The sequence below is a fragment of the Mirounga leonina genome, unplaced genomic scaffold (assembly GCF_011800145.1).
Source record: "Mirounga leonina isolate KUSES-001 unplaced genomic scaffold, KU_Mleo_1.0 Mir_150, whole genome shotgun sequence".
In the NCBI taxonomy this organism is placed as follows: Eukaryota; Metazoa; Chordata; class Mammalia; order Carnivora; family Phocidae; genus Mirounga; species Mirounga leonina.
The window spans coordinates 9,864,472-9,889,487 of NW_023270374.1; the positions used below are offsets into that span (position 1 = coordinate 9,864,472).

A 25,016-nucleotide genomic window follows, 5' to 3' on the forward strand; every position below is an offset into this window, starting at 1 on the left:
TGCAAGGGGAACAAATGCAAACATCAAAAAGCCTTGTTCTTTATAATAAGTAAATACACTTATTTGATTGCATGTACTATAAGTAAAGAAGAAAAAGAATTCCTAGAATAAAATACAAGGACTGTAACTACATGTCGTCCATATTCCAAAACTGCTATTACCCATTTGATTATCTGTAACTTATAATTCAAATTTCAATGAGAAAATACTGTGCATTGTATTTCTCTTGTCTGGACTTGCCCAAAACTGATTTAGTTTATAATGAAGGTAGAACATACAGCATTACAAGAAAATGCATGCATTCATTTAGCAAGAATTTACTGACTCTAACCTGCATCAGACATAGTTTTGGGAACTGGGAAAACAGGGGTGTACAAAACCAGAAACTAACACTGGTAAAATAATAACCCAAATAAATGTGAGCTGCAGTTATAACAAAGGAGAGCCACATAATGCCTTGAGAACTGGTAATAAGAAGGTTTGATCTGATCAGGGAGGTCAGAGAGAGCATCCCTCCAGAGACCATGCTTGTGGTGGTTAACCAACTAAAGGGGAGGAGGTAAGGGCTCTCCAGGCCAAGGGCATAAACAGCAGAACAGAGGCCTGGTAGGAAGGACGGAAAGGCAGACAGTGGGGCTGGGTGCAGAAAGCTAGAAGAAGCCAGGCACAAGATGAGGGCAGGTGAAGGCTCCAAGATCATGTTGATAGCTTTGTCTTTATCCTGTGAAAATGGGCTCAGAATTCTGGATTGAGTTCCCAGAAACACATCTCTACGTCAGGAGACTCTCCTGCCTTCTAATCTTCCAAGCAATAGGAATGGAAATTCTGTAACTCTATTATTAGTAATGGTGAGTACCAATCGTATAATAGGGTATGTCAAGGAAAAGGGGTGGAGGACAGGGCAGCAGAGTAGAAACACAAGGAGTTCTAGGGTTGGGAATTAGAAGAACATTGAGGTCATGGCCTCTTACTAATGAAAATCCTTGGGATTTTTTCCCAGATTTAATGAGAATTGACATATAACATTGTTTATGTTTAAGAGACACAACGTACATATGACATTGTGTAAGTTTAAGATGTACAATGATTTTATATATGTATATATTGCAAAATGATTACCACAATAAGGTTAGTTAACATGTCCATCACCTCACAAAGTTACAATTTTGTGTGTGTGTGATGTGAGAACTTTTAAAATCTACTTTTAGCAACTTTCGAATATACAGTATTGTTAACTATGGCCATCATGCTGTATACTATATCCCCAGAAATTACTCATAGTATATCTGGAAATCTGTACCCATGACCATGTTCACCCATTTCTCTCATTCCCCACTCTCCTCCCCTGGCAAAAACCAATCTGTTTTCTGTTTCTATGAGTTTATTTATTTATTTTTTTTTAGTATCCACATATAAGTGAGATCATACAGCATTTGTCTTTCTTTGACTTATTTGACTTAGCATAATGTCCTCAAAGTTGAACCATGTTTTTGCAAATAGAAGGATTTTCCTTCTTTTTTTATGGCTGAATAATACCCCATAAATTATATCCCATCCCATTATATGTGTATCTCACATTTTCTTTATCCATTCATCCATCAATGGACACTTAATTTGTTTCCATTACCTTGGCTCTGATAAATAATGATCATGGGAATGTATATATCTCTTTGAAACACTGATTTCATTTCCTTCAGATATATATCCAGAAATGGAATTGCTGAATCATAAGGTAGTTCTATTTTAATTTTTTGAGAAAACTCCATACTTTTTTCCATAGTGGTGCACCAATTTACATTCTCACTGATAGTGTACAAGGGTTCTCTTTTCTACACAACCTCACCAACACATGTTATTTCTTGTCTTTTTTATAATAACCTAGAGGTTATATTCCATTGTGATATCCCAGGTGGGAGGAGGTGAGATGATGTCCCATTGTGGTTTTGATTTGCATTTCCCTGATAATTAGTGATGCTGAACATATTTTCATGTACCTGTTGGCCACCTATATGCCTTCCTTAGAAAAATGCCTATTCAGATCTTCTGCCCATTTTTAATCAGATTATTTGTTTGATATTGAGTTATATGAATTCTTTGTATCTTTTGGATATATATATAGCCCTTTATCAGATGTATAATTTGCAAATATTTTCCCCAGTTCAGTTTGTTTCTCTTTTTCATTTTGTTGATGATTTCCTTTGCTGTGCAGAAACTCTTTAGTATTACATAGTTCCACTTATTTATTTTTGCTTTTGTGGCTTTTGCTTTTGCTGTCAGATTCAAAATACCATTACCAAGACCTTTGTCAAAGAATATTACTGCCTCTATTTTCTTCTAGGAGGTTTATGGTTTCAGGTCTTATGTTCACGTCTTTAATCCACTTTGAATTAATTTTTATGTATTGTATAAGGTAATGGTCAAGTTTCATTCTTTTGTATGTGGCTGTCCAATTTTCCCAACAACATTTATTAAAGAGGCTGTCCTTTCCCCATTGTATATTCTTGGCTCCTTTGTCATAATTTTTTTTTAAAGATTTTGTTTATTTATTTGAGAGAGAGAATGAGATAGAGAGAGCATGAGAAGGGGGAGGGTCAGAGGGAGAAGCAGACTCCCTGCTGAGCAGGGAGTCTGATGCGGGACTCGATCCCGGGACTCCAGGATCGTGACCTAAGCCGAAGGCAGTCGCTTAACCAACTGAGCCACCCAGGCGCCCCTCATAATTTTTTAAAAAGATTTTATTTATTTATTTTGAGAGAGAGCATGAGCGAGGGAGAGGGGCAGACTGAGAGGGAGAAGCGGACTCCCCAATGAGCCACCCAGGTGCCCCTCCTTTATCATAAATTAATTGACCATATATGTGTGGGTTTATTTCCTCGCTCTCTGTTCTATTTCATTGATCTATGTGTCTGTTTTTATGCCAATACCATACTTTTTTCATTACTATAACTTTGTAGAATAGCTTGAAACCAGGGAATGTGATGCCTTCAGCTTTGTTCTTCTTTCTCAAGGTTGCTTTGGCTATTCAGGTTTTTTTGTAGTTCTATACAAATTTTAGGATTATTTGTTTTATTTCATTGAAAAAAATGCCATTGGAATTTGATAGGGATTGCACTGAATCTATAGATTTCTTTGAGCAATATGGATATTTTTAAAATATTGGTTCTTTTAATTCATGAGCACAGAATATCTTTCCATTTACTGTGTCTCTTCAATATCTATCATTAATGTCTGGTAGTTTTCTCCTCCTTGGTTAAGTTTATTCCTAGGTATTTTATTCTTTTTGATTCAATTGTAAAGGGAATTATTTTATGTATTTCTCTTTCTGCTAGTTAATTATTAGTGTATAGAAATGCAACAGATTTCTGTATATTGATTTTGTATCTTGCAACTTTACTAAATTCATTTATTAGTTCTAACAATTTTTTAATAGTCTTTAGGGTTTTCTATATATAATACCATGTCATCTGCAAATAGTGACAGTTTTACTTCTTCCTTTCCAATTTGGATGCCTTTTATTTATTTATTTTCTTTTTTATTTTTTGCCTAGTTTCTCTAGCTAGAACTTTCAATACTATGTTGAATAAAAATGGCAAGAGTGGTCATCCTTGTCTTATCTTGATCTTAGAGAAAAGACTTTCAGCTTTCCACTGTTAAGTATGATATTAGCTGTGGGCTTGCATATATGGTCTTTATGATGTTGAAGTACTATTCCATTACTTCTATATCCACTTTGTTGAGGGTTTTTATCATAAGTGGTTTTTTAAAAATATTTCATTCTATATTTGTGATGCATTACATTTATTGGTTTGCACATTTTAAACCATACTTGCACCCCAGGGATGAATCCCACTTGATCATGTTATATAATCCTTTTAATATAATTTTTAAATCAGTTTGCTAGTATTCTGTTGAGAATTTTTACATCTACATTCAGGATGCTGGCCTGCAGTTTTCTTTTCTTGTAGTATTCTTCTCTGGCTTTGGTATCTGGGTAATGCTGGTCTTGTAATATGAGTTTGGAAGTACTCTCTCTTCAATTTTTTGGAAGATTTTAAGAAGGATTGGAGCTAATTCTTTAAATGTTTGGTAGAATTCACCAGTGAAACCATGTGGTCCTGAGCTTTTCTTTCTTGGGAGGTATTACTGATTAAATATCCTTCTCATTATTGGTCTGTTCAGATTTTCAATTTCTTTATGATTTCTTCATGATTCTTGGTAGGTTGTATGTTTCTAGGAATATATCCATTTTTTCTATGTTGTAATTTTTGGCATCTCTTTGTTCATGGTAGTCTCTTATGATCCTTTTTTATTTCTGTGGAATCAGACGTCTCTTCTTGCATTTATAATTATATGCATTTAAGCCCTTTTTTTTCTTGGCTAATCCCAGGTAAAAGTTTGTCAGTTTTGCTTATCTTTTCAAAGAACCAACTCTTGGTTTGTTAATCTTTTCTGTTGTTTTCCTATTCTCTCTTTCATTTATTTCTGCTCAATCTTTATTAGATTAGATTTCCTTTAGAAAGGAAATAATCTCTTCTGGTAACTTTTGGTTTAGTTTGTTCTTTTTCTAATTCCATGAGGTTTAAGTTCTTTATTTGAGATCTTTCTTTTTCCTTGATATATGTGTTCTGTTGCTAAAAACTTCCCTTTTAGATTTGCTTTTGCTGCATCTCATAAGTTTTGGTATGGTGTGTGTCCATTTTCATTTGTTTCAAGATATTCTTTTATTTCCTTTTTGATTTCATTGATCCATTGGTTGTTCATGAGTGTGTTAATTTCCATTTATTTGTGAAATGTCCAGTTCTCCTTCTGTTATTGACTTCTAGGTCATTCCATTGTGATGTGAAAAGATACTTGATATATAATTTATATTTTCATGAATATTTTGATTCATAGGATCTACCCTAGAAAATGTTCCATGTGCACTTGAGAAAATGTGTATTATGCTGCTGTTGGATGAGATGTTCTGTATATATAAGTCCATCTGGTCTATCGTATTGTTAAAAAATCCTTGGGCTTTACATAGTTCTAGACCAATCTCTATTAACTTCCTTTGATTTCTTTGAATGGCAGCAGGGACAGAGCCACCATCTCTTATTATCAGTTACTTCCCCACTAGGTTCTTTCCTACCTCACCCCACTGCAGAATGCAAAACAGTTTTACTTTTCTACCCTATTTTTCTAATTCTTTAAGTAAGCAAAGTTTCCTGGAGTTTCTTAAGGATCACTGCCATTGGAGACAAGAAAATACACTGCTACAGAAAAGGTCAAGAACAATTTATTCAGCATGGACACTCAATTGAGCACTGGACTTCTCTCCTGGAAAGGAAGATGTATGGTGATTATGATGGGTAGGAAGTGCAATGGAGGATGAGGAGAGCTCTGAGCTGGAGGAGAGCTAGGTTGCTAGTTGCTGTTAGCAGCTCTGACACTGTGGCCCCATCTAAGATGGGCATTGCCTCAAATGAGACAGTAAGTGTAAAGTGGAAGAAGTTGGTAGTGAAAGGGATGGGAGAAAACAATACTAAGTGGAACGAGGAGGAACACAAAAGATGTTCCTAGGCACAGACTGGTCTGCATATCCCAGCCCGTCATTGAACCAGTCTCTTCCTGCCTGGGAATGGCTGCCCTGCCATGAGCTTGCCCTCCCAACCCCTCTTGCATCAGCTTCTTTTCTTATTGCTCTTCTCCTTCACCATCTCTTCCCACTCACTGTATTTTCTACTTCTCATCTTATCCCATGTCTGGACAAACTACCATGTCTGGTAGTTTGGGATGAGGTCTATTGGGAGAAAAGCTAAACTAGGATACCACACACACATACACACACCCCTATTAGGTCCCAATACTGCCTTCAACATCTGCAGAGATCTAAAAAAAGGCATTTCAAGTTAAGGTTTTTACATTTCCCAGATCCCCTGATGCATATCCCTGTTTTATCCAGCAAGGAGGCATATTTTCATTGTTTTATGAAGGATGAAAAAAGCTGATGACTCCTCATTTCCTTCTATATATAACATGGGAAAGCAGCAACTCTGCATACTTCTTTTTTCTTTTTCACTATGGATGAGGAGATAAAATATTTGCAAAGTTGAAAAAAAAAATGAGAGGCAATAATTTAGGATGCTAACCTTTCCCTACAGCAGTGCCAGCAGATCTTTCTGGCTTGCTAAGGGATTCAGAATTTGCAGAAGCTTGGAACCTCTGAGCTGCTGGTGATCACTTTTCACAGATTCTTGTAATTATATGCAAGGGCTGACATTTGTAAGGCTGGTCAAATGTCTGGCTTTTAAACTGGGACATTGGCAGTTTGCCAGAGGCACCGTAAACCACAAGATGGGCACCTTCCTAAGGGTTAATTTTACAAGCAAATTTATTGGAGGAGGACTCTAAAATTATTTAACAGGTAAGTAATGTAAAGCATTTCGTTTCAAGAAATAGATTACAATATATATTTATACTTTAAAATACGATATGAGATTCAAGTAAAACAAAATTTCCCACTTCTAGAGGCTGTCTTTGGGTACCAGGAGGACATAGACATATTAACCTTTATCTTTAAAGGGTCTTTGATGATATAGTGAAAGACGCACTGATATGATGCAAAGAGAGACAGATGTGCAGGTACTTTGTATATAAACTCAATCTTCACAAGCTACTGATGCTGAACCCAGTGGCCTGAGGTGGGGTCCAGAGAAAAAGGATTTAGCTATAAGAAGTATGGGTAGAAGAAGAGGCAGGGTTGGGAATAGGGGCCTAGAGAGAGTATGGGAGTCAGGACTTTGGGACTCAGTTCTGGATGAACTTCAGTTCAACTCCTTTCTTTTCTTCTAATAGCAGAAGGTACATATTAATATTATTCCCACCTAGCATATGAGGAAGCTTGGAACTGAGGTTCAAAGAAGAGGTTAGTGAGTCGACCATCCTAGGCTATAATCTCATATCCTCCTGATTCTCGAACTCTTATCCTTGCTTCTTTGCCCTACTGGTGGACATCTGATCTCAGTTCTTCTGTGAATTACTTGGGTGTGGCTAAACAAGTCACTCAAAAACTCTGAGTCTCAGCCAGAAAAATAAGGAGCTAAGACAAGTGTGATATCCAAAATGGCTTCCAATCCCATGACCCTATGATCTTAGAAATTAAAAAAAAAAAAAGTGCAACTTTCTTGATGTTTTTCTTGGGGGGGAAAAAAGCAAGCACTGGGCTTTCCCCTCTTCAAGCCAAATGGCAGAGTAACTGTTTTCTATTCCCCCAGATTTCCTAGAGAAGAACAGCATGCTGTCTTACAACATGGGACTTCACTTTCGAAGCCACAATTAACTACAATTACTTTGTCTCTCTTTTCGCTGAAAACTTATATTTATATACAGAGAAAACAAAATGTTTTCATTCTTAGGGCTTAGATAAACTGTAGAAAACTTGGAACTGCTGAAACAAGTTGACTTTATTTTGTAAACAATAGTCTATAGCGGTTGTGGCTAAGTGTGATTTAGAAAGCATGGCAAGATGCTGAAAATAGGCTTCAATTCTAGATGGCTTAACTCGCATGGCTCAACCACAGGGCATAGAGGTGGCTGACAGGAGACATGTAGTTTTCAGAGAAGCAGCAGAAGTAATCCAGCAGCAAGTGAGGTGACTTTATGAGAAGGGACTGCGGATTGGTGTCATTCAAGGACTGAGTAAAGCCTCCTTCAAATAGTAAACTACTTGCTCAACAGCGTCAAAACTCTTCTCAAATCTAGGTGATAGGAGTGAAAAAATATTCAAAAGCCTCTGCCCTCAATGAGCTCAGAGTCCATTGGGAGAGTAATAATAATGATAGTGGCAAAAATAAAATTACTATTAACAATAATAGTAATGATGATTGTTAAATGTTCATCTTTATGTGTCTGACATCACGACAAGCACTTTAATGCATTATCTCATTTAATCTTACAGCAGCCCCATGTTAGAGGCATTATCATCCCTCTGTGACAATTGAGGTTACTAAGTTCTGGAGATTAATTTGCCTGAGGACACACAACTAATAAGAGACAGACTCAGAATTCGAACCTAGATATATGGCACCCTGAAACTCATGACCATAGCCACTTTGATACCCACCCTCATTCTCCATTATTCCTCGGTCCTCCGATGCAGTGATACTCAAGATTGATCACACATAATGAATGATACAGACTATGTTACCAAAAATCGTACATCACCACTCAGGTGAGTAGGACACCAGAATCTTGAAGCAAAGGTAGTCTTTGAAGAGGCTTGAGAAAAACTGGTACAGTATCTAAAAAGGCATCACCATACCCAAGGTCAACTAGGTTTTTGCCAATGTGTCTTCTAGGAGTTTTATAGTTTTTCATTTTACATTTAAGTCTATTATCCATTTTGAGTTATTTTATTTTATTTTATTTTGTGAAAGGTATAAGGTCTCTGTCTAGATTCATTTTTCGCATGTGAATGTCCAGATGTTCCAGCATGATTTGTTGAAGAGACTACCTTTGCTCCATTGTATTGTAACTCCTTTGTCAAAGATCAGTTGACTACACATATGTGGGTCCATTTCTGGGCTTTCTATTCTGTTCTACTGATCTATTCATGTATTATGTCACCAAAATACACTGTCTTGACTATAGTAGCTTTATAGTATGTTTTGAAATTGGGTAGTGTCAGTCCTCCAGTCTTGTTCTTCTCCTTCAGTACTGTGTTAGCTATTTTAGGTCTTTTGCCTCTAAGAGGCAAAATCTCTAGATTTTGAATCAGTTTGCCAATATCCATAAAAACAACTTGCTGGTATTTTGATCCGGATTACACTGAATCTATAGATCAAATTGGGAAGAACTGACATCTTGACAATATTGAGTCTTCCTATCTATGAACATGAAGTATCTCTCCAGTTATTTATTTATATAAATTGACTTTTTCATATTAACTCTTATCTTGTAACCTTGCTATAATTGCTTATTAGTTCCAGGAGTTGGGTTTTTGTTTTTTGAGGTTTTTTTGGTCAATTCTTTCAGATTTTCTACGAAATGATCATGTCATCTCCAAATAAAGACGGTCTTGTCTTCCTTCCTAATCTGTATACCTTCTATTTCTTCTTCTTGCCTTACTTCATTAGCAAGGACTTTCAGTGTGATGTTGAAAAAATTAGTGAGATGGGACATCCTTGTCTTGTACCTGATCTAGTAGGAAAGTTGTGTTTCTCATAGTTAAGTATGCTGTTAACTGTAGGTTTTTATAGATAGTCTTTACCACTTAAGTAGAGGAAGTTCCCCTCTGGTTTACTGAGTTTTTATCATGAATTGGTGTTAGGTTTTGTAAAATTCTTTTTCTACATCTATTGATAATCATATGATTTTTCTTCCTTAGTTTAGTGATATGACGGGTTACATTAATTGATTTTGGAATGTTTAACCAGCTTGCATATCTAGGATAAATCCCACTTGATCATGGTACATAATTATTTTTATACTTTTTAAGTTTGATTTGCCTATATTTTGTTGAGGACCTATTTATTTCATAGTTGTTAATTAAAAACTTCCAAAACCTATATCTGACTTTGCCTTAGGTGGTGGGCAGAGCTTAGAGTCCAATTTCACAAGCTAAATTCCAAAGGAAAGAAGTCTTAAATAAAGGGAAAATACATTTTACCGAAAAATACAGATAGATGCTTAGAAAGATCTGGAAAGATTTAGGTGAACTTAGATTCATTTAGAACATTTAGAAATAAATTTAGGTGGCCAAATTGTAGGCATGAGGTAATTTCATGTTGGTTTTGTTAATTTCAGTTCAATTTTAAGTCACTTATGGCGAATTCTCCCTATTGACCATGCTGAAATGAGAGACAAGGTATAAAAAAACTATTTTCTTCTTTTGACTATTCAGGAGCTTTACATTCACATTCATATTATCATTCTCTCTCTCTCCCCATCTCTCTCCTGGTAATATTTTACTCTATTATGATCAGACTCTTTCCTACAGTCACATTTCCCTAGGGTTCCTTGGTATGCAGGATGCTGATCTATATCTGCTCAGGATCTCAGGTATGTTTCTAATGGTTATAGCCTTAGGGGAATAAGCTGTTACAGAAACAAATTATAATTGATTCCTCCAAGGATTTTTATGGAAATGGGCCAAAATTACAAATGTAATAAATGATACGAGTATTTATTTGTTCTTAATATATTGATTTTAGTTTCCACTGATATGTCTGCAAATTTTTTGGCACAAAAAATGTGAATACCATTGAGATCAGATCTTAAGGTCTAAATATACTAGCTAACAACTAATGATAAGTCACTGTCCTGATGCCTGAAGATTTCCATACTTTCAAATTTCTCTGGGTTCAGGATTATAAAGGCATTTTAATAAAGTATATGCTATCAAAATCTCCAAATATTCTTACAAAATTAGGACCATCAGTATTCAAAAATATTTACTGATTCTAGGTAAATGACACTGCCCCAAACTAAATTACCTCTGAGTGACCTGTTGGACTTAATTTGCCTTACTTTTCCTCTTGAGCAGTGATATCTAGAATACATCATAATTCAATGTCCCCTTCTTTCCACATAACAGACCTCTAGTCAGATATGTGGATTCCACACTAGACATTCATGAGGCCAATTTCTCTCCAATAGAAAACAGATGGAAGTGACAAGTGCTTCTCTGTGTCTAGGGACCATAAGATAGGGCGTGAGCCCATCATACACATTTCTTTTGCTGGAACCAAGGCAGGTAAATACATGAGAACAATGGCTTAAGGTAGGCAGAGCAACTATATGACACCATGGTGGATTTCTGGCTCCTTAAATGACAGAGTGGAACAAATCTTCCCACAAGCAGAATGTTCACTTTGGAACTGTTAGCACAGAGAGAAATAAACATCTCTATTCACTAAGCCACTCTATTTCAGAGTCTCTTTGTTACAGCAGCTTAGCTTTACTCTAACTAATATAGTCCCTTCGAAATGCATTTCAAGATGCATTTTAAAAATAGAATCATTGACTAAAAAGGATTTGACATGAAAATCACTGTCCTAAAGAGCTAAGCATACTTGACTTCTCTGAGAACTGTCAGAATTATTTTTTTTTTTAAGTCCTTCAGAAAGAGAGCTGAGCTATGTTTATTTAAACTTACCCTTCAGATACAAGAATGCAAAAGGGGCAAGAAAAGGGAATGTCATTCAAGACTGGATGAGAAGAATGAGCAAAGTGCATGGAAATTATTTCACTGATAGAACGGAAAGTGTGGTCAATTCTTTAGATGCCTTCAAACAGTTTTCTAGGGACAACATCTTAATAGTGCTCCTATTTTTCAATGTGGCTAAAAGATATTCCCAAAGTTACTACTATGCGCATAGGCTCTGAAATTTACTAAAGTGGCTTTCCTATTTCCTTAGAAGGTTTACTGTTTTAATACATTTTCTATAAGAACGGCTTTTTTTTTTTTTTTAATGTAGCATAACAGTAAGTAGCAGCCTTTGAGTAAGGGTGGGTTTGAAATCATTTGTACCTTTTAGTCCTCAGTCAAATTTTTACCTTGACACAATTGCAAGGAGGGAGACATCACACCTCCAAGACAGTAATCAAGGTGCAATCTTTATTACTTTTTGAAACGCTTTATCTTTTAATTAAGTCCTAAAATCGTTTAGTTTGAACAGAACACCAGGGAGAATGACACTGGTTGTTCACTGCATCCGCAGCACCAGGAAGCTAAGTTTCCAGGATTTTCATCTCTTTTGGCAGGTCCCCTGGGTTAAGTCTACCTGTGGGTCTCACTGTCATTTTATTTTTTGTATGTATTTTTTTTTTATGTTATGTTAATCCACCATACATTACATCATTAGTTTTTGATGTAGTGTTCCATGATTCATTGTTTGCGTATAATACCCAGTGTCATTTTTATGTAAGCTGAACTAGCATATTTTGTTGCTGGACACTTGAAACTGTTTTCCAGAGCAAAGGTGGTCCTTTAAGTTTCTTAGTTGGATGTCTTTTTATTATTAAACACCCAAGTAGCTTTGAGAGGGCAAGAGGGGAGTTTCACCACATTTTGTGGGATGAATGAATAAATGTGTGCATGTGTGAGTGTATTTGCGAAAACTGTCTACTCAAATGGTAAGCACTCAGAGGGTTAAAAACACTAACAGCTAGAATTTCATTGTCCATTAAGCTATTACTCCAGTGCTTCATTAGGATCAGTTTATAAAATAATATTCAAATGTGATATAGTTGAGATGGGTTTGGCCCCAGCACTGCATTTTCCCAAAGGGAAGTAAAGTTACACTGATTCTAATGTTACTTTGCTTTGAGGACCAGCAATTAACTCAAGGATTGCCAAGAACAATAAGGCTTCATACAGTGGGGATGACGTGACCAGGACAAAAAACATAGGATGTCAGAGAAGGGAATTTATGTGGGAGAAAAGAGTCATCATTAGACCACCTGAAAGGAAGTTTTCAAAGCAAATGGGAATATCAAAGGGAAAAGAAGAAAGCAAGAGGGAGGGGAGAGCTGTCAGGGGAGGATGAAAGGGAGGGGCACGCATTTTTGTCAATTTTGCTCTGGTTCCCAAGTGTCTTACATAAGGTAACTCTTCCAGCGAGCCTAGAATTGCCAGCGATGGTTGTCACACCCTCTGAAATCTGTCAGCATTTAAAGCTGATGGAGGGCATGCCCTTAGCATTGCCGTTGGAGGATGTCCTGGTTTCTTTCCAAGTCATGTCTGTGAATTTGGACAGATGTAGTGACAAAAATATTTGCCGAGTAAATATAAGGTTAAAGAAGCATTGGGCTGGTCTCCTTTTTACCAGTTCAAAGCAAAAGAGCAAACTTGAATGCAAATGAGGGATTCAATTAGAAAAGCTGTGTCCTGGCAGCATTTCAAGGAAAGCAGAGGGAGGCTAGGTGATTTGATAGAAACGGGCCTTCCACACTGATAACAGAAATAGGCTGAATAAATATGAAAGCTGCTTTAGCTAAGTTACGCTGCACTTACATTTTTTTCCGCACATTTCCAGCCAGTAACAATGTCTGGAAGTCTTTCTCTCTAAAAACACCACCTCGTACCTGGAAAGCAAGCTTCAAGTTTTCTGTTTGCCTCCAGAGAGACTATTTTCCCAATTACTCCAGGGATACACTTTTCCACCTGGACTTCATTTCTGTTAACTATATTAACTCTCATAAAATGAACTAAAATTATTTTTGCTGCTCGCTTCTCAGTAAAAATTCCATTGCCATGTATCATGTCTAGCCTCCTTTGTTAAACTTATTAGCACCAAAGTGTCCAAGTTAGGCTCAAAGGGCAGAAGGCACACATGAGATCTGAAATGTCCATCAAGGAAGTTCAAATCTGTCCCTCAGAGACTGGTTGAGCAGCCAATTCAAATCTTTAACAGGAATCTGGGAGTTTTAGAGCCCCTGGAAGCCTCATCTGGATCTATTTTTCCAAAAGTAACACAGGATTTTCTTTGGTATTTGACCAAATGTGGTTTTTCATCTTGAGTGTAAGCAGGCGGTCTGGTGGCCTCTGGAATCATCCTGAAAACATTATGTTAGAGCAGCTGCATCAGTTGCTGAAAGTCAGAGTGGAAAAGTCGGGTTCCTCTTCCAGGAGGACTTAAAAGCGGGCAGAGTCAGTTCCCATCATGTGCCTTCCTTAAATCCAGTTGTGTGGTGCGGTGGATATACTTCAGACTGTGCAAGGGGTAGCCAGTTTTGCTGCCATCAGGGCCTGTCCTTAAAAGGCTGAGGAGTGGGGAAAGGCTGGGAGGGAATGGGCTTCCTCTGCAGCTGAAGGGCCTCCGAAGTACTGGTGTATATGAGATCCCCCAGACACACTGTGAATGTGGGGATGATGTCCGAGTTTCCATGAAATGGGAATGCTTACCTTTGAAATTACCCTGGTATGAGATCATTTTTGGCAACTGAATAACCAAACCCCTTCAAAAGATAGCTCTACCATAGTCAAAATTTTGTTCTAATGGAACAAGGGTTACAGTGGCTTTGTGGGCCATAAATCTAAAAGTGAAGGTAAATCTAAAGCAAACAACTGTCTGAGATCACAGCAGGCAGGGAGGTGGGCTGGAACTAGGGCATGTCTGGAGAAGTCAGGGTAGTTGCCTCAGGGCCGATCTGTACCTCTCTTACTGACCATTGTCCCATGGGTCATAATAAACAAACATTTTTGTTTAAGTAGTCTCCACACCCAGCATGGAGCCCTATGTGGGGCTTGAACTCATGACCCTGAGCTCAAGACCTGAGCTGAGATCAAGAGTCAGACATTTAACCCACTGAGCCACCCAGGTGCTGCAAGGGGCATTTTCTTAAGTGAAGTTAAGTGTTGTGTTCAGCTTGTCTCTCCGACTGAACAAGTTCTGGAGTTTTCATTTTACCTTATCAAAGTGGATGTTGCCATACCTACAAATACCATTTCTAGTTTAGAATGCTTTTTAGAAGCGTATTTGTTTTTCCTAAAATAGAGATGTTTGTCCATTAAGAAAATACTGACTTAAGAAGGCTTCTTCTACCTGTGATTTTGCCAATCAACAAATCTGTGTTTTGGATCTTCAGTTAGGCAACACTTTGGGTTATAATCATCATCATTGTTATCAAACAGCAACTATTTGCGGTTTGTCCTATAGATATAATGCTAGGCCCTGGCTGTGCACAGAATAAATCCATGCTCATTAAAGAATTCCAAACTGGTGGTGAGTACAGGATATAGAAACAAAAATCTATGGGCCAAACATGAGGGGGAAGTTGATTGTTCGGATTATAATGACGAAAGATTTCAAAAGATATAATGACCACTAAGAGTTGGCATATTCAAGGAAGACTACTCAGAGGTTATAATTCAACCGTATCAGTGTGTGTGGTATGTTTTTGTTTGGACATCGGGGCGTGGCGGTGATGGTGTGTGTGATTTCGGTGCGCATGTGGGTATGAGTGTGTGTCTATGTATGAGTGTGTGTATGAGTATGTAAGCATGTGTCAGTGTGCTGTAAGGAAGGCACACAGGGTTGGAGCTGGCAAAGCATCTAATGTGTTTTGAGATTCATCAGCTCATCTCTGGGTGACAGAAGATGTGTCCAGTGTGGATGCCTGACAAGAAATCTCTAAAACCATATTCTAGGAGAAAACACTAGTCCTGAGAGGGCTGAGAAAATTAACAATAGTCAAATAAGTTTAGGAAATGCTGCAAACTAAATCACCCTTTTAAAGATGCAAGGGGCACCTGGGTGGCTCAGTTGGTTTAGCATCTGCCTTTGGCTCAGGTCATGATCTCGGGGTCCTGGGATTGAGCCCATGTAGGACTCCCTGCTCAGTGGGGTGTCTGCTTTGCCCTCTGCCCCTCCTCTTGCTCATGCTCACTCTTTCTCTCTCCCTTTTTCAAAAAAATAAATAAAATCTTTTTAAAAAATGAAGATGCAAAATCAAAGGTACATATAAATTTCTTGGCACACCAATTCACATCCTCAAGAAGAGATTCCCTCCCCTTCTTCACACATTTTGAAAGCACTGGTTTAGGGAGATACATAAGGCACCTATTGTTCAGTCCAAAAGAAGTAAATATTAACCTGCAGGTAATGGAATATGATCAAAGGCTCCCGAGCAGATGGGAAATGTGTACCAAGTGGTATTTTAGAAAAATTAATCTAGTAAGGTAGAATATGGAATAAGAAGGGGGAGGCCAGAACCAAGAGACTGTTCTGAATTCTCACTCTAAATCCATTCTCATACTACTTACAAAGTGTTGGGAATTTTTGTTTGCTTCCTTTTTAAAACTTTTTAGCGGTGGACCAATTTCCTTAAATAAAGGATGCTTTCAAATCCCAATAAATAGAGATAAAAGTAAAAGTGATTTGGATAATGAAGGAGGCAGAGCCGGGGGCTCTGAACAAGAGTGAGAAAAGGACTGATCTATAATATATGGGTATGGGGAGAGAATCAAGGACTAATCAGAAAGCGATGACTTCACAAGGGACCTAGGAAATAATATCCAAGTTGCAAAATGCTAAGTGGTCCATCAACTAAAGAGAATTGGAGTGATCTAAACGTTGCTAAAACAGGATCTCATGGAGCTAAAAAATAGATCTAGGCCTCAAGCTCCAGTGGGACTAACGGAAGCAAAATGGCACCTGACTTTGCTGGTATCAGCTTCAATTTTAAATTTACTCAAAAATTGAGAGGGAAGAAAAGGAGTAACCAGACTTGAAAACAATCTGCTTGGACCTGGCATTGTGAAAACTGATGAACTTTGCCTGGTGGCAGTCCTCCAAACCAGTGGCTGTGACTCGCTGTCAATGCCCTCCCCAAGAGTCTTCAATATTTCCTTCCTACCCAACATAATGGAGTACTAAACAAGTGAGTATGTATATTTTGGGCCATATTTTCTCTCTGAGAAGAAAACTCTGTCCTTTTGGGATTAAAATTAGCCATGAGCCACTTTAGGTTTGATTTAGTTCTTACTATTCTCTCTTGACCCTCCCATTTTCCTGTCCCTCCTCACTGTCTTTTACTTCTCTTCTTTTCCTCCCCCTTTCCCCTTTTTCAGTGTAACATGTTAAATTCACCTGAAATTCTTTGCACATTGTCATAGATTCTCAAAAAAAAACAGACATCAACAATCTGACAAGGTAATAAACATAGAAAATAATGATATGTATAGTATTGTTTTAGGTAGGCGGGTGTTTGTTTGTTGTCAAGGAAAATCAAGACTGTCATAAGAGAACATTCTCGAGAGAGGAACCATTTCTGCAGTAGAGTCCGATTTGACTCCAGACAAGATGAAATGAAGATGTGGGCTCTTGCCTAGGCAAAACTTTGTATTTCATGTTTCCTTTAAGCAGATATTTAAGATTTTTAACTGGGCAGAAAGGATGACCATAATGGAGATTATGCAGATGGTCCAGTTTAGCCCTCTCCAGCCCAGTGTCCATTGTGTTTCCATAAACAGGGGCTATAGTGGAATATGGAGAGGAAAAAGGCATGCCTCAAATTCTTAAATGATGTGGCCAAATCCTTCCCCATTTAACTTGATTCAGGCCTATATTTTCCTATATTTTCCACTTTATTCTCTCCAAGACCTTCAAAAGAAACACCATATTAAGAAGAAATAAATCTTGTACATTTGACATCAATCTAGGTTTCCCTTCCCAATAGTAGTGAACTTAAACTATTTCTTTACATTTGTACATATTTTATTTTTTGGTTAAGTGCCTCTATATGAGAAGTTTGAGTTCAGAAAGGTCTAATCTATTTTGCCTGATCAGCAAACCCTAAAATGACAACTAAACCCCATGTTACCTTAATATTGTAAAACACATTTATTAATGGCCTGAAGAAAAAACGCATCAGGAAACATCATTGTAGGTGGAATAATATTTTGAGAGCTTTAGGTTAGTGAAAACAAGTGATTATAAAAATATTTTGCTTCCATCTATAAGTGAAGCAGTCATTATCTAAAACAATCTGTCAACACTAACAAAAAAATATTTGCAGCTTACTAAAATTATTTGATTTTATTAACAGTCACTTCTTTGGATATTTTTAAAATTAAATATACTGATACATGCATGTGCGTACATTTTAATGTTTCCATTATTTTGTAATTCACAACAAAATAGTGATACCGCTAGGCTTTATATGCATTATGATTCATCTAAGAGAACAACCTGACTTTATTAGAGAAAACCCTATTACAGGTCAAATCCTACCAAAGCAAAATGTTTTGTTTAACAAAAGACATTAAGCCTCAGTGAATCAAATCATTACACGTGGTATCCAATACCACAAAATTCAAGAACACCAAAGAATATCTGAATAGCCTCTTGAGATCCCTCCATGGGATTTGACCTGCCTTTTGAGTCTCTTTAACAACTGTATCCATCAGAGAACCTTTTATTTTTCCTGTGAACCTTGCCTTTAACACAAAATAAAGAAATACAAATATTATCTAAAGCTAGATGACTTACCATAAATGCCGGTTGAGATGCAGGGAAATGCCTGTGAATAAACCACAAAAATAACAATAAATTTTAAAAGAACAACTCTGCCCAACCAGACATCTTCTATTTCAACATCTATTTGCTTGATAATGGGATGCCCTCTAGTTACATGCTCAGACTTCTGAAACCCCACTCAGTTGGAGTAGGGGACACTGTGGAAAATGGGCATATTTGATTAACTGAAAACTTCTTATCAGCAGCAATCATACCAGTTCATGAGAGCCAGCTGTCAAATTTCCAGGAATCTTGTGAACCAACTGTTAAACATAGTCATAATTAAGAAATTAAATCATATAAGCCTGCAATGAGATGTTACATCTAAAACAAATATTTAGAAATCATCTCATCACCTCCTAATTATTTTGCCCACATTTTACTATTGCTTCTGCTCTTGAGATGACTTACGTCTATTATACATTTACATAATATAAGTAATGTATATCATACATAATATAAATGTTATATACATTTATATAATATGTATGTTATATAACATATATATTAATTATAAATGTATGTATAATATAAATATTACGTAATGGTGTTGTTACCGAGCATCCTATCCCAGCTGGACATTAAGTGATGTCATGTTAGTGGCTTAAAACCTGAAAATATCAATCAACGTTCATGTTGGACTATACTTGTGAGTCAATTGAAAGCATAAGTTGCCTATAGATAGAAAATTTTTATAACGTTTGCAAAAGTGTTTTTTAAGAATCAATCAGCTGCATAGAATTTATAATAAAAGGTATTGTATATTCTATTCTTATTTGTAAGTTGTGTGCTATACATTATTTTTATCAGTAAAATTTAAATATATATATATATACACACTCATTTTTTTTTGTCAGTTTTTAAATATTTACAGAGGCACTACTGCTTAAACCATATGTAATGGACTGAATGTTTGTGTCTTCCCAAATTGACATGTTGAAGCCCTAATGTGATGGCATCTGGAGGTGGGGTCTTCAGGAGTTGTTTAGGGGGAGGGTGGAGACCCCATGATAGGGTTCCAGTTTTAGAAGAAGAAGAAGACAGCTAGCACTCTGTCCTTTTCCCCTCCTAAAGGTACAATGATAAGACAGCCATCTGCAAAGCAGGAAAGGGGCCTTCACCAAATACCAAATCTGCGGGTACTGTGATCTCAGACTTCCCAGCCTCCAGAACTGTGAGAAAGGAATGTTGGTTGCTGAAGCCACTCAGTCCAGGGCAGTTTGTTAGAGCAGCCCAAACCACCTAAGACCCCATATTTTACCCAGCAATGTGTAAAGAATCTGACTGAAAGAGTCGAGGAACAAATGTGAACAGAGAGCTAGCTCTATATTAGGCTCTCTAACAGGGGAACGTGATCTGAGCATAGCAATGTCCTCTGCCAATGTACCTCTGTGTAAATTTAATCAAGTTGCTTTCATCTTTCCCGTCTTTTTATTTTTCAGCCAAAAATGAAGATGGTAACATGTACCATATAGAAAGGTGCCGTAGAAATCGATGACGGAATTTTTAAAAAATGTGACTGTGCTATAGAACCCAAACTCTGCAGCTGGGGTTGACTGTAACACCATACACTATTACTGAGCTCAATAATGATGGAATGTCTGTCTTTTTTTCTTTATATCTTTGGGTTAAACGTGTACTACATTTTATTTTCCTTAACATTTTTTTTTAAAGATTTTATTTATTTATTTGACAGAGAGAGATAGCAAGAGCAGGAACACAAGCAGGGGGAGTGGGAGAGGGAGAAGCAGGCTCCCCGCAGAGCAGGGAGCCCAATGCGGGACTCGATCCCAGGACCCTGGGATCATGACCTGAGCCGAAGGCAGACGCTTAACTGACTGAGCCACCCAGGCACCCCAGGACACGAGTTTCTTCTTTTTTTTTTTTTTTTAATTTTATTTATTTATTTGACAGAGAGAGACACAGCGAGAGAGGGAACACAAGCAGCGGGAGTGGGAGAGGGAGAAGCAGGCTTCCTGCAGAGCAGGGAGCCCGATGTGGGACTCGATCCCAGGACCCTGGGATCATGACCTGAGCTGAAGGCAGGCACTTAACGACTGAGCCACCCAGGCGCCCTCCTTAACATTTTTATAGACTGCATGTTTGTTCCCTTTACATGGATGTTCTATTTAAAAAGTCACAATTTATGTGATTTTGTTGTAGAAAGAGTAATAATGGACTCTGTTAAGCTCACCTATATGTCTGCAAAGTGATAGATTTCTTTTTTCTGTTCCTTTATTAGTAAATACTAATACATAGGACAGTTTCTGAAATGGAATAGGAGCTACTTTTTAAATGAATTGATGATGAGTTGTTTTTGTTTTTGTTTTTGTTTTTTGATTCCTTGGGTTCTGGAGATGCCAATGAGATGGTGAAGAATGTTCGTGAATGATTCAATACTGCCAAGGACACAGAACCATGAGGAGATAGCATGAAGCAAATTCTCCTGGAAATACTCTAGTCTTTCTAGAGGCATTCACCAAGACCACTGACAGGCCTTTCTCTGTGTGAAAACCAGCTGCAAGCTTATTGTAAGCAATTTGTTACTAATAGAAAGGGCTCAGAGGTCAGCAATGGCCAACTTAAAAATACAAATTAGAGAGGATTCAGGGTCATCCCTATCATTTTGGCCATGCTCACTCACGTTCTGCTGTGCCTTTTAAATGAAGTAGAGGGAAGTGAGTGTACAGTTCGTGACTCAGGACTTCCATGAGGGTGAACTGAGCATGTAAACCTCGCCCATCTTGTGTTGGCGACAGAGAGAGAGAGATTTAAGACCCACTGCATCGAGCCATCAAGCGGAGGCCGAGAGATACCACGATGTTTTTGACAAGCAAGCCCACTTTAAACCCCACCTGGACATCTTTCCAGTTCACCTTGTTGGACACTTAACTGAACTTCCCTGGGCATCAGTTTCCTCCTTAGTAAATGGAAACTAAAGTGTCTGTGGGAGGCTTAGGAGGAATAAGGAGCACAGGACACTGTATCTGATAGGTAGTAATATCTTGATCAAACTCCACTTCAAGGGGAATTGTTGCCCTCCACTAGTCTTCGCACTATTGATATTTTGGACCAGATAATTCTTTGTTGCTGGGGGCTGGGTGGTACATTGTGAAGTGGTTGGCAGCATCATTGGACTCTATCCAGTGGTCTCCCCCTCAGTTGTGACAAAAAAAAAAAAATGCCTCAACATTGTCAAATGTCCCCCTAAGGGGCCAAATCATCCCTGGAGGAGGACAACCGCCCTAGAACCTGGGGCCTAGACCTCAGCAGTGCTGTCAGCAGCCAGTCTCCAACTATCAACCTTTTCAAGGATTGCCTCAGATGCAAAGGGCTACTCCACTCAGGGTCGTGCCTCTTCCCAGGACAGTCCACATCCAAAGACTAATTAATACAGAGTGGAAAGGCTTGGCTCATCTTAATTTAATGCAGTGCAAACTGAAGGGCCCTACAAACTCCAGAGCTCCTCTTCCCCTCTGCCCACTCCTGCTTCCCTCCCCTTCCTTCCCCAAGTGTGGATCCCAAAGGCCCACCTAAATAAGCATCATGCACCCTAATCTCTGTCTCAGAGTCTGCCTCCTGGGGAACTGATCTAACTACCTTCTGCTTCCCTCTTAGGGCCAGTTATTGGAGTCTTTTCCCATTAGATCTCACAGAAGAGAACATACTGAACAGTTAATGGCAACTTGCATTTGCCTCATCTCCCAGCAATATCTTGGAATCAATTATGCAACTTAGTAATTGAGTCTGAATGTGCCAACTGCCTTGTCTGTTTTAACAACAACAAATAGCTTCATCTGAAAATGTATCATTGCCTTGAATGTGAAGGCAAATGGTCGTGTAATGGAGGATGGCTTCAGTAATATTATTGCATTAATTCAAACAAAAAAGCAATGATAAAGCAGAGATGGAAATACAATATCATGGGAAAAGTTCACTTTATGTAAAACAACTTTGCATGTAATTCGTCCAAACTAAATCTCCTCCATTAATCACTTTTTATTGAGAGATAGGGAGAGGGACAGAAGGAGGTAGGGAATGAGGAAGGGGGGAGAAAGAGAAAAAGAGTGAGAGAGGGTTGAGAAAGAAAGAGTGAGCAAGTGAGCTCAACTAAGGGATTTTACAGCATATAGTCTGTGTTCTTTGCCATAATAAATTTTTGATAGTGTCACCAGAAGTGAGTAGCATGGGATTTCTTTATTTCAAAGTTGTATTTAACATAACCACCTCCCACAAAAATCCTCTCCCATGGAAGAATGGCAGATTGTACCAAAACCCAGGCCAATTAGCCTGGTTTGTTTCAAGTGCACATAACTCAGCAGTCACCTGTGGAACTTGGGGAATGACATCATCAGCCTAATTTGTAAGGCTCCATATTCTCCTTCCAGAAGCCCCAGGAGCAAAAAGTCTCTGTGCTAATCAGGCCCCAGCATATAGCCATCAGAAACTTGCTTCATTGCACTTGACTTTTAGGCTTATTTTTCCAAGTCAACATGCACTTGCTCTCTTGGGGGGAAAATAATCATCTGATTTGGAGAGTGAGAGAAGATTTTTCTTTTGTGAAATTATAGATTGAGCCACTAAATGGAAAATACTTCCTTAACCCAGGATGTTGGTTTCAAATACATTTATAAAAACACTGAAATCCTTAGGGCTGTGGACTATGCCTCCCATCCTCTTGAATGTCTGTTTCCATTTCTCCATTTGAGGAAAAGGAAGGAAATACCCCACCACCTTCTTCTTTTTTTTTTTTTTTTAAGATTTTATTTATTTATTTGAGAGAGAGAGAATGAGAGACAGAGAGCACGAGAGGGAAGAGGGTCAGAGGGAGAAGCAGACCCCCCACTGAGCAGGGAGCCCAATGCGGGATTCGATCCCGGGACTCCAGGATCACGACCTGAGCCGAAGGCAGTTGCTTAACCAACTGAGCCACCCAGGCGCCCACCCCACCACCTTCTTCATCTTGATTCTAATAGTGCCTCAAAACTAAGGCAATAAGCCCTAAGCCAACATCATAACCATCCCTTGCTTTTCCCTGACCCTTGATTCTTGGTTCATGCTTTCCTATAAAGTGGGAATTTCTTTTTCTCTTCCTTATTCACGTTCATTGCCATCTACCCATTACTTGTACAACAGCCTTGCCAGCTGGGTAGGACTGACTCCATCCTCAGCTACACGGAAAGTGTTGATTGACCTAAGTAAGCAGCAAACATCCCCCTTTGCCACAAGGAGAGAGAGGGAAAGTTCTGACATCAGTGAGCTGTTGGTGTAAATTAGCTGTAAAGTGCTCCCAGTCTTGAGAATCTTTCAATTGCTGAGCCAACACTTTCCTTCTTGTTTATTCAGTTTTAGTTAGATTTTCCATTATTTGCAAGCAAAAGCATGCTACCTGATACACCTTCATTTAACTGTTTTTAATTATATATCCCATTTCACTGAGGAAGCTATCGATTGCAAGAAACATCATTATTTTGTTGTACTTTGTGTACCACTAAGAAAGAGGAAGCTCTATGAGTTGAAATATAACACATGTTTTCTTATCATTTAGGATTTTTATTGCATACTTAATTGAAATTGCTATTTGGGATTTAGATAATTTCTTAAATCACATCTTGCTCTAGGGAATAGATTAAAAAGAGATAAATTGGTTAAGGTTTCCTAAAACTTGTCCACATGCAGAGTCCAGTACTTCAGAATCATTTTTCACTACAGAGTCACAGGTAAGAGTTTTCCACAGTTTCATCCTTGTGCTCTCAAGAAAGATGTTGTTGATCCAGTCCTTCATGAGTGCTCCACTCTGGACTTCTCTTCCAAGCTTCTAACACCTTCTCTAAAAGTTTTAAAGCTGGCTTCTTCTTTGTTGCCAAAAAAGGTTTTCAGACAACAGTCAAACACAGAACTCCCCCTCATATGGCCCCTAATTGGTTGGTTGGCTGAAAGTCAAGAGGTTGCAGCTGTCCAGTCAGTCCACCAGGAATGATAACCAAGTATCCACATATACAGGCAGCGAAAACTCACCATGACTATGCTTGACTGTGAAACAGGGTATAAGAGGCACCCTACTTTCAAAGAACACAGGATATGAGAAAATGAACATCTTAGAAATAATGAACATCAGGGTACCATTCTTTGTCTTTAGGTGTTTGGTTATCGGGATAGTGAGCTGTGCCATAGTCCCCTTATCTAGAATGCAGAATACTTGAGTGTTTCTCAGACTGTGATATGCCTAACTCTAGGAGTATGCAAGATATTTTGAGGTGGCAGACAGATGCCATTACTCATTTCAGTGTAATATCTACGTATTATTTTGATATACCCCATATTCCCATTACTTCTCCAAGTCTTCATCCCTCCTTCTATCTACATGCTTTACCATGTGCTTTTGCAGTTCCTCCATTAAGGGAAGATGTATTTTCTTTGTAGTCCTGATGATGGACTTGAGCATAGGACTTTGTTTGGTCAATGGGAAAATAGTAGACATGACATTTAGACTTAAACTTTTACACTCCTGACTTTATAGAGGAGAACCATGAGAAAGACATGCTTCATGTAGCCTGAGGCTGAGAGACAAGTAGAGTCTGAAACCAGCCTAAGGCAGCTGTGTCCCAGTGAACCCACAGGTGTATGAGCAAGGAAGACATGCTTCTTATCATGTCACTAAGTTTTGGGGTTGTTTGTTACACAGCATTACTGTGGCAATAGCAATGACATAAATATGCTAAAACTCTAAGTTATTTTAATGACTTACAAGAAGGAGTACTGGTTTTCCACTTTGGGTGATGATATAAAGTTTCCTATGCATATTAAAGTACTTAAAGAGTCAATTAAAATATTAGATAATCATCATATTAGAAGGTAGAATGTGAATGCTTAAAATTAGGGAAATACTGAAGCAGTAAATAGAAATTTGAATTGGAAGGCAAGAGCTCAGAGTCACTCATTAGCTATAAATCTGAGAGCCAACAGTATATCCCCTCAGTGCCTCAGTTGTCCCATCTATAAAGGAACAGAGTCGGA

General features: G+C 38.1%; 1 protein-coding gene across 1 annotated transcript in view; it reads right to left on the bottom strand.

The window, feature by feature from the left end:
* The window catches only part of MACROD2 (mono-ADP ribosylhydrolase 2), a 1,406,961-nt gene that overhangs the window by 585,868 nt on the left and 796,077 nt on the right, over nucleotides 1-25,016 (bottom strand). The window contains exon 4 of the mRNA XM_035005819.1: nucleotides 17,973-18,003. Coding sequence (XP_034861710.1) covers nucleotides 17,973-18,003 — 31 coding nt within the window. The remainder of the gene's footprint in view (nucleotides 1-17,972; nucleotides 18,004-25,016) is intronic.